Source organism: Asterias rubens, chromosome 6 (assembly GCF_902459465.1).
Source record: "Asterias rubens chromosome 6, eAstRub1.3, whole genome shotgun sequence".
Classification (NCBI taxonomy): Eukaryota; Metazoa; Echinodermata; class Asteroidea; order Forcipulatida; family Asteriidae; genus Asterias; species Asterias rubens.
Window position 1 is genome coordinate 17,750,960 of NC_047067.1, and position 11,239 is coordinate 17,762,198.

General features: G+C 39.0%; 1 protein-coding gene across 1 annotated transcript; it reads right to left on the bottom strand.

Moving 5' to 3' along the window:
* Positions 1 to 531: 531 nt before the first annotated feature.
* Positions 532 to 10,105, bottom strand: LOC117291784 (UDP-D-xylose:L-fucose alpha-1,3-D-xylosyltransferase 1-like). The gene is made up of 4 exons (XM_033773690.1): positions 10,009 to 10,105; positions 5,768 to 5,843; positions 3,068 to 3,147; positions 532 to 2,145 (listed from the first exon to the last, which is right to left on the bottom strand). The coding sequence occupies exons 2-4, from the start codon at positions 5,776 to 5,778 to the stop codon at positions 1,187 to 1,189; spliced, it is 1,050 nt and encodes a 349-aa protein (XP_033629581.1). The 5' UTR covers positions 5,779 to 5,843; positions 10,009 to 10,105; the 3' UTR covers positions 532 to 1,186.
* Positions 10,106 to 11,239: the final 1,134 nt, after the last annotated feature.

An 11,239-nucleotide genomic window follows, 5' to 3' on the forward strand; every position in this document is an offset into this window, starting at 1 on the left:
AGAGAAAAATATTAATAATTACAAACAATAAAAAAACCAATAATAATAATGATAAGTACATTAATGTAGTAATAATAATAGTGCATTTGCTGACCACCAAGAGAAAAGTAAAATGAGAATGGGGAAACAAAACTATGTCAAAATACTGGGAGAGGAGAGCTCAGTTTTTGAGATTGTTATCCTAATCAGACCGTAACTCGTACATTAACAAAGCTGAACTTCTATGTTTTAAAGCCATTGGACACTTTCGGTACAGAAACAAAGTTAAAATTTCACAGATTTACAAATAACTTACAGGGTTTACAGAAGGTAAAGGTCAAAGACTTCTCTTGAAATATTATTCCATGAAATGCTCTACTTTTTGAGAAAACATTAAAACAATATCAATTCTCGATATCGAGAATTACGGATTTATTTTAAACTCATGTCATGACACGGCGAAACGTGCGGAAACAAGGGTGGGTTTTCCCGTTGTTTTCTCCCGACTCCGATGACCGATTGAGCCTAAATTTTCACAGGTTTGTTATTTTATATATAAGTTGTGATACATGAAGTGTGGGCCTTGGACAATACTGTTTACCGAAAGTGTCCAATGGCTTTAACAAAACGAGCTCAACAAAATGCATCATACGGAAGTCCGCTTCGTACTACTCCAGTAAGGCCATCGAGGTCAGGCGATATACACGCAACTTATTGGGTATTGTCGTTTTTCAACATCTTCACAAATCAACTGGAATCTCTCGCCTTTAGAAATACTATACATGTAGCTCAAGTCGCACCCAGCTTTGTGCAAGACGAATAAAACAAAATCATCGAACCTGACATAGAGCTGGGCTCATCTACAAACATCTACTCAGGAGTAGGATGAAGCTTGCCATTGCTTATTTATTGCTTTTGGTTTTTATCCTTCGTTCTATTGCAAATGAGGTCCGAAAGTGTACAGCGCAAATTTCAAAAATGTCTACTAGCAGAAAATTGGAATTATTGTTTCGAATCAAACAAAATTTCAAAGTTGTACTAGCAAAACAATGACACAGACTAATTCAGACCAAAACCAAAATTAGTTTCAAAATTTCTGAAACACATTTTGTTGACGCTTAAACCGGCAACTAATGCTCTCCGAAATGTACTATCTTGATCAGAACTGCGTAGACGAAGGTGATACCTATAGGAGACTATCCCCAACCTATACAAGCCACATGTTGACCCTTTTAAACCTTTCGATTTTAACGTCATGTCCCTTAATGAAATTGTTATGCACAACCACGACATCTTTGTTTTTCGTCTGCTGTTTTTTGTCATCGAAGAAAAGTGCACCGTTTGGAAAATTATCTGAACTTAAGATCTTCAGTTTTAACCCTGGTACTTTTTTCTTGGTGAGAAATTCACTCATGACTTCCTGGTCGGGAGTAAGCTTAGGGTCTGACTTCATGAAATCGATCCAAACTTTTAAGAATTTGATTGTGGTTTTAGTTGATTTGTAATAGACGAAACCGGCGCAGAAAAACCTAGCAGAATCTCTTGCCAAGGCCATATCAAAATCACCGTCGAAAAATGGAAAAGGATCTTTCAACCAGAACATATCTACATCAGTGAATAAGACATTGTAACCTTTCTCCAAAAATGATAAGATGTAGGACGGGCGTTTGTTCACAAATTTCCTGTAGTCTTCGGAGTCGAACTGTAGTCTCCCTGAGGATGTCTTGCCGGAGTTTGTCTTTAAGATGTAAAGTCCTGCTCCAGTTCTCTTCTCATAGTGTTGAGACGTGAAATCATCTTCTGCAATTATGGTGATGTTAGGACATGTCTTCGTTAGCCTAACGCTTTCCAAAAAATTATCAGCAAAGTCGATAAAAGCTGCGTTTGTCGTTGTCAAGACAACTGTATTCTTCCTTTTTTGCACATCACCCAAAGTGCACGGTGGGATTAGTATACTCTCCTTTGATATGGAAGCATTTTGAGCAGCGATGTCTAGAATGTGTGTCACCGGTAAGATTGTACCCTTAAGATCAATGGATAGATTCACATGAACCTCTCTAGTAACGTTCTGATTGATATTCGCATCAATTTGGACATCTTTTTTATTGAATCCATGCGGAAGCTTTGGCTTATCTTGAACCGAAGGAAACTCACAGAAATTGGACACTGAAAGAGGGGAAGATAACAGGAAAAGATGGTCAAATAATTGGTAACATCTTTAGGAATGAATCATAATATGAGAATTTGTACGTTTTCGCAAGTCTACGGATACACATGACAGATACCGATACGTCGACACTTTGTGTGTTCACGTGAAGCTATCCGCGTATATTGCACACTAGCTAGTGCGGATAGTATAAGGATAGCAAGGAGCTCATACACGTCGTAGAAAACGGATACTGTTTTGCAGCGTTTCAGAGTGTCTTGTAGTCCCTCTCAAAAACACAAGAGTGCGCAATCAGGCTATAGTTGTCGTTTATTGAATAGTTCTTTGCAGACTTTGAACTCGACAAGCTCAGCACGTTTTATTCATCATTCATAAATACCTCAGACAGTTTCGCTATTCCTATTGGTGGAGAGCGCGTCACGTGTGGGTGTTTAAACGGACAATTATCAGCTGGAGCTGTTTACAACCGTTTGTTTTCGGATACGTTTAGGCTCATACTACTATACCATACGCGCAATAATGCATATCCGAACACTGTCTCAGTCATAAAACTGCAACACATGTACCGAGCTCAACGACGTAGGAAAACAGATAAGTTTTACAGAGTTTCATACTTTATTACGCCTTTAACCAAAAAGGCATTTATGAATGGGAATAAAAGAGTAATATGACTCGTTCCTTAAACTGTCGTTTAAAACCTTGCAGGGTCGTGGCCATGCGGTAAAAGCCCTCCCTTCGGCTCGGGCCTTTATCACACGGCCACAACCGTGCCGGCTTTAAACGGCAGTTTAAGAACTGGTCGCTACCTTTTATTCTCATATTTAAATTTATCTCAGTGAATTTTACCCAAACAAAATGATAATCACATTTCACATGCTATTTAAATTTTGTATTATTGTGTCCATAATTATTTGTACTTACGTTTGCATACGCCAATGAAATTCACTACACTAATGATCATTGTGACCGTACAACACGTCCGCCACCTCGATCTGAACATGCTGCAAAGAAAAACAGTTGATTTGATTTTCACGTTGATGTTCAGAACCCCGGATCTAATCCGGCAATTTTAATCCCACGGGACGAGGGTTTTTACACTATAGATCCCCAAAAAGTGGATCAGACCCGGTGTGGCAGTATAAAGTCTTGGCACAAGCGGATAGTGCTCGATGGATAGTGTATTTCGCTCAGTCGTAAATCACTAAAGCGCGCCCTCTTAAGGTATGATTTACTGGAGAGCTTGAAATCGAGACTAACTTGCGAGCAACGTAGTCTTGGCCCAAAGACGATAGTGCTCGATATTGGATAGTGTACTTTACGCTCAGTTGTAAATCGCTAAAGCGCGCCCTCTAACGGTATGATTTACTGGCGAGCTTGAAATACTGGATATAGACCGTGGGATGATGCTCTAAATTCTGCTTTTCAGTGGTCTACTACCCCACACAACTACTTACATTTGGTCTCTAAGTAGACAATTCAACTTAACACCCCAAAAATGTCATCAAGCCCAAAACTGTACGGATTTAAGTTCAATAGTTTCTTGGTAATATAAGCAATGGAGAGCACTGTTGATAGTATAAAACATTGGGAGACACGGCTCCCTCTGAAGGAATGCAGTTTTGGAGAAAGAAGTAATTTTCCACTATATTTGAATTTGATTTATAGATACCTCCGAATTAGATTTCGAGGTCCCGAAATCAAGCATCTGAAAGCAGACAACTTCGTGTGACAGAGTGTTTTTTCTTCCATTATCATCTCGCAACCTCGACGACCAATAATTAAGTTCAAATTTGTTTTTGTGCAATGTAAAGATACACCAAGTAAGATGACTGGTCTTTGACAATTACCAATTGAAATGTGTCAATTGCTTTTTAAAGACACATCACAAGACGCACGCACAACGATTATTTTAAAAATAATCGTTGTGCGGGCTTCTTGTGATTGTGCCCCCCCCCCCTATAGCCACATTGGTAACTTTTTTGAAAGTATTTCTTGATGATAAGTCCAGCGTGAACAATTATAGGCACTGGGCACATTTGATATCTGTCGAAGATCAGTGTTCTCACTATGTGTATCCCAACATAAAAAGTATACATAAAAAACTGTGAAAATTTGGGCTCAATTGGTCATCAAAATTTTAAAGGAACACGTTGCCTTGGATCTGTCGAGTTGGTTTTTGAAAATCGTTCTGTAACCGTTTGTTGTAAAATGTATGTGGTTAGAAAGATATTGTAAAAGTAGAATACAATGATCTACACAAATATGCCTCGAAATTGCACGGTTTTCTTTTTACCCTGTCGACTAACACAGTCGGCCATTTATGGGAGTCAAAATTTTGACTCCCATAAATGGCCGACCGTGATAGTTCGCGACGTAAAAGGAAAACCAATTTCGAGTGATACTTGTGTGGATCATTATATTCTACTTTTAAAACATCTTTCTAACCATATGCATTTCATAACAAACGGTTTCAAACGCTTTTAATAGACCAACTCGTCCGATCCAAGGCAACGTGTTCCTTTAAGAGAATAACGAAAAAAAGGAACATTTTGGGCATTAGTTGTTGTGCTTTTATATGCATAATAAAAGGCTTCAGCTGTATAAGTTTTTTGGGGTTTTTTTAGTGAGAAATTACCCCTTTCTCAAAAACTATGTTACTGTCAGAGGGAGCCGTTTCTCACAACACTTCATATTATCATCAGCTCTCCATTGCTAATTAAAGTCACCTGGAAGTGGTATTTTGTCGAAATAAAGCTTTTGTCACTAATATATGTGTTTTGATGGGTGGAATGTGAATAAACAGTTAACTAAGGTTCTACAAAATTAGTTCTTATCTTATTTACAAATTTAAGAGTAGGCCCCGACCCGAGAGGGCACTGTTCGTGACGTCAATCGAGGCGCGATATTGAAGAGAAAATGCTGCACAGTGCTGAAAAAGACGTCGGACCGAACCACTAGGCACTATTGCTCTTGTGAGTCTGACCAACCACGCAGACTGACCCCATCTGTAGTTGTTTTGCTGCATCCAGCAGCAATACAAATGCAAGAAAACAACTTTTTCAAAACGTACGAACTCATTGACTTGGACTTGCATGTTATTTGCACGTGTGTTTACTCTACGCATCAAGGCAAAGTCTGCCTCGATTGACGTCACAAAAGGGGTAGGCGGAGTCAACCCCAAACAACTTTAACTATTTTTTAAACATATCAATCGTGACAAACAATTACTAAAACAAAATTTGTATTGTTACTAAACATCTACTTTTATGTTTGAAAAAATAAAAATTCTATTTCCAAGGTGACTTTAAACTATTTTGAGTAATTACCAATAGTGTCCAGTGCCTGAAATTAGAGTGCTTGGAATGAGGAGGGAATATCATGGTGCATGCTGGTCCAGATGAAAAGTTGGAATAAGAGCCGGATCTGATAACAGGCACCCAAGACTATAGTAGGCTTGAGGACTAGACTACATCATACTGTAAAACCTGACACGGTATATTGATCTGCGGTCGTGTATTCATATCCCAATACACCTTTCTGGATCCAATGGTATCACTCAATCATAGCGCCTAAGTTTTTGCTTTTTACACGAAAAATGTTTAATCACCAAGTAAGTTTTACCTTCTCTTCATTTTTCTCTTTCAGCCTGGTTTGTCAGTCTCCGCAATCGAAAAACACCAGCTTTTTCGATTCTGAACTGTGTGGACAAACAGCAATAAAAAGGGCAATACTATCAGAAAATTAATGTTTTCTCACTTTGCCTCCACGTTTCAAATGTAGTAAAATGTAGTCACTGTTCATGTAATTTGCAATTTCATTCCAAAAAGACATCTTCTTCGCAAGGGATCAGTGGATTTCTTTTGGAGCGAGGGATCCCTCACTTCGCAGTGGGACAGTTTATTTATCAATACATTATTTTTTAACTGTCCCTTTTTGTTATTTTTTATTTAAAACAGATGAAAAACTACCAAGTACGAAGTTGTGTAAAACTGCCTTGTTCTCGCATTAGAACTACATCATCATACTTTCCCAGTACAAGTTTTGCTATGCAACAACAAAAACATACGGTACAACAACAAGTGCATTAAATTAAGATTCATAAATACGTCAGACAGTTTCGCTATTCCTATTGGTGGAGAGCGCGTCACGTGGGTGTGTATAAACCTTTGTTTATGACCGGTAAAAACTGTTAATTCATGGGCGTGACACGCGACCTTGCACCTATTCTTATAAGATAGTTTCTTCATTCCTATTGGTCGAGAGCAACGGCCGGAACAGTTGTGCCACATCACGCGATACGCACGACGCGCACAGAATTCCCTTATAAGGAGTTGTTTAACCGAGGGCGGCGGAGGGCTTTACCATTTTATAGCAGGAGGGGTGTTGTTGTTGTGTTGAAAGAAATCATTTGACAATTATAATGTTTGCATTTATTTTACTTTTTGACCAAAAAGTGATGACATTTTTGACCGAAAAGGTATTTATGAATGGGAATCAAAGTGATCAAAGTGTGTTGAATCATTTTTCAACTAGTGGTTTAAACCCGCCGAGGCCTGGTTCTTGATAATTTACCTCGGTTAAATTATCAAGAACCAGGCCTCGTTGGGATTAAACCACTAGTTGAAAAATGATTCAACACACACTGATTCCCTCAGTAAAATTACTGTTGTACCTTCTTACACTGAATACTCTTGTCTTGTCGGCAATGAATTTTGTAAAGACATCTGTTTTGGACTCTAGATTGCTATACATGTACATGAATAGCACAGAGGGAGAGTCCCTTTTTGGTAATTGTCAAAGATTCTCATGTGGTGTATCTCACCATAATTTTGCACAAAATAACAAACCTGTGAAAATTTGAATTCAATTGGATCGTCAAAGTTGCTAGAATTCAGAAAAGTGTGCTTTGAGAATTCGTCAAAGTGAAGAACATTAAATAATAATAACTGGTTTTTTTTTTGTTTTTTTTTACAAAGGTTAGTGAGGAACATTTTTTCTGAGGAACATTTATTATTATCTTCCAGCATGTCGTTTTTAATTACCGTGAAATAGAATCGGTGTCGATGTCCACAGGAATTTGTTTTATGAAGGCCGGCCACTTCTGTCAGAGTCGAACAATTGGGGTACGAAGTGACATGGGTACGACAATTTTGGGCTACGAAGTGACCGACATCGCTTGAACTGGTTGCACCGTGGAGTTTTTGAAACGCTTAGAGTAATTGTTATTCAACTTTCGAGTTAAAAAGTGTTCTAGGTCAGATGCGACTGCATGTTTCTGGGGGTGTGATGTTGATCTTGATATGTTTACTGCGGAAATCGCCTCAGATGTGGTTATTGACGTGCAGTCCACATGCATTGCTAAATTTTGCACTTTTCTAGCATGATCTTAAATGCTGGGACATCTAGGTATGGTGGCCCTGAAGGGACATTGAACATACGTGAATTTGGACGTCAATATTCACGTAAATATTTGCGATTTGTGACCAAACGCAAAGATTTACGTGAATATTCACGTGAACATTCACGATTATGCCCAAATCGCAAATTATCTCGTTACGTAAATATTCACGATTTTTGCCCAAAGTCGGAAATATTCATGTAAATATTTACGTGAATATTCACGATTTGTGCCCAAGTTGCACATATTGACGTGAATATTGACATGAATATTTGCGATTTAGGGAAAAATCCATGAATATTGACGTCAATATTCAATGTCCCTTCAGGGCCCACCATATCTGGGGCCATTTTTACTGCTGGTGGTAGATTGTCCCATACGGGGATAGTGCGTGGGAAGAGAGATTGTCTGTAGCGGGATTTGTTTGTTTGGGGGATTTGAAAATTAAGTTCACGAGATGAGCGTGTGTGTTTATGTTGATGTACTTGCAGATGACCGATGTTGTTTGGAGTGAGACCATGAACTTCCTTGGCAGATTGTAACTAGTCGGCATTTATATAATGCGAACAGCCAGTTCGTCTCAGTTTAGTTGACTCAGCATGTTTGACACACTACTTGTCCGGTTGTGGTCATCGTTAACAAATCTGGCAGCTCGTCTCTGTACATTTTCAAGGTTTTTTTTATGAGGGTCCCAAATTGAGCTAGCATATATTCTATTTTGGGTCTAACAAGAGTTTTGTATGGTTTTTGTTGAGCAGATCCAAAAATTCCTTTTAACTAGACCCAGTATTAATTGCACTGTTAACGTTTTTTGTGATGTGTTTCGCCCAAGTAAGGTCATGAGAAAGTTCAATGCCCAAGTAAGGATTGTGTTGTATGGTTGTACTTCGTCAAGCACGAAATCTCCCATTCGGTACTCTTGTTTCTTCCTGTGTGTCATTCTCATGATGAAGCATTTCGATTTACTTTGTGAAGTAAAACTGTGATGTATAGCTGCATGGTAACCCCCGATTATCGAGTATCAAAATGTGTCGCACAGTGGCACACAAACAAACATTGTATTAAAGACAGTGGACACTATTGGTAATTGTCAAAGACCAGTCTTCTCACTTGGTGTATCTCAACATATGCATAAAATAACAAACCTGTGAAACGAAGTTGTCACACGAAGTTGTGTGCTTTCTGATGCTTGATTTCGAGACCTCAAATTCTAAACTTGAGGTCTCGAAATCAAACTCGAAGAAAATTACTTCTATCTCGAAAACTACATCACTTCAGAGGGAGCCTTTTCTCACAATGTTTTGTACATCAACCTCTCCCTATTACCTTGGAGGTAGGATTAATCCTACCTCCATGCTATTACTCGTTACCAAGTGAGGTTTTATGATAATAATTTTTTGGAGTAATTACCCGATAGTGTCCAACTCCTTTAAGTCGTAAAATGAGAGGGCGGACAAATTCCCCTGGCGAACATGAAACAAGACATTACTTGGGAGATTCCGTGCCCCCCCCCCCTCCCCATCCCCACCGTTGTGCAGGCGTGGGGGACAACATTCCCTGTGACATAGACCTATAGGCCCTGTCTTGTAAAGTAACCAAACATTGAGATTTAAAGGCAGTGGATACTCTTGGTAATTACTCAAAATATTTAGTAGCATAAAACCTTATACTTGCTTACTTGGTAATGAGTAATAAGGAGAGGTTGATAGTATACAAATATTGACTGCTTCGAGTGCTATGGTTAAAACTATGAGTTATAGTTTTGACCATTGCACGAGTAAAAGCAGTCAATATTTTGTCGTACAACACCCCAAACATTTCTAAATACTGTACTATCTCCATGGTACTATTAAGTTACAGATCTGAATGCTACAATCCACGGACGACAAGAATACAGATTGCGAAAACTTTTACTGTGCTGCATGTAGTGTGTCATTTAATCCAAAATGGTTACAGACTAGTAATTTATCATCCTCGTACACGCAACGAACGTCTGGGTACTGCACGTCGTGTGATAGTCTTCGGACTAGCGCACGGCAAACCGATGCACTATCACATGGCCGTCGTCTAGTAAAATTAAGACATATCATGTGACGCGCTCTAAACCAATAAAAAGGCAGAATATCGGTAAGGGTTGTTATAATATAAAACATTGTGAGAAATGGCTCCCTCTGAAGTTACGTAGTTTTCGAGAAAGAAGTAATTTTCCACGAATTTGATTTCGAGACCTCAAGCATCTGAAAGCACACAGCTTCGTGTAACCATGGAGGAATAAATTTGTTCCTCCATGGTGTAACAAGTGTTTTTTCTTTTCCTTCATCGTTTTGGCAACTCCGACGACCAATCGAGCCCAAATTTTCACAGGTGTGCTATTTTATGCATATATGTTGAGATACAGCAAGTGAGAAGACATGGTCTTTGACAATTACCAATAGTGTCCAGTGTCTTTAAGCCTCTATCTTACCTCCTTGTTGTGTTCCGATCAGTTGTTATTTGTAGTACTGCTACTCAGATCGTAAAGTCATTCGAATCCATACGTACATTTCCTTGTATTATGACAAGACAAGACGTGGATCTACAGTGTATACATGATAGTCATACTATCAGGTAGGCAGTTTGAAAGGCTTGACTGGTTTTGTACTAAAGACCTCATGGCCCCATTATCCGGCACACTCCGTCTATAAGCCCGTTTCACACGAGCTTTCTAAACCATGGTCGTTGGGAGCGAAATCACATTCCCGTTATATAATCACAAATTTGCGTCGTGTGAAATGAATCCGTGCGATGAAATCACCAAGGACCCGCGTAATAAACAACCGGGATCAAGACCTCCTCCAAAAAATCGCAACCCTGTTTTAGAATCGCCGAGTCACTCGTGTGAAACGACACACAGTAGATTACAAAGGTCCTCGGTGATCGCACAACGATCATGCATGCACAAACCATGGGGTTGCATTTCTTTATGCACAAACTTTTAAGCAGCACACGTCATTACCTGATGGAGAAAGTTCGTATAATAATTCCAGGTATCAAACAAAATGGTGTCGGCGGCATAAGTTGAAAATAAGTTTATTTAATTGCCTTTCTCAAAGTTTGTTTCTTTTAACCAAGAAGCGTCCTATCAAGAAAGCCTTGAATCTGGCTTTTCCGCTTGCAATTTAAAACAAAAATGTTTTCGGATACATTCATCTTTCGAGTCGGGACGATGAGAAATCGTTAAATTGTTATCGTATTGTCAATTTAAACGGATTCACGTTGCAAAACACGTAACGACTACCGAGTGTCATTTTGATTGCATCAAAAACGGGAAAGAAAATCTGTAAACACACGTGTGGAGATAGACTTGACAGTCAGTCCTTTTTTTTATGTTCAACGAAAGCGTACACATCGCGCGCACTGCACACAAAACACAAGTAGGACTTTTCCTTACTCTATTTCAGGATGTAGTGAGAATTTGGTTGTGATCAATCGCTGTACAATTGAAGTACATGTACATGTACTTCGCTGCAAATTCTCCACACATGCATATTCTGGCGACATCAATATCTAGCAAGGGTTGAATCCGATCGAGAAACACTCTGAGCGTGTTTTAATGCACGCACAAAATAATGGTGTGGACGCAAACCCTCTCGCTTATATCCCTCGTTTTTCAATTCAAATTTACACTGAACTCGGAGAACACATTCTTTTAAGGT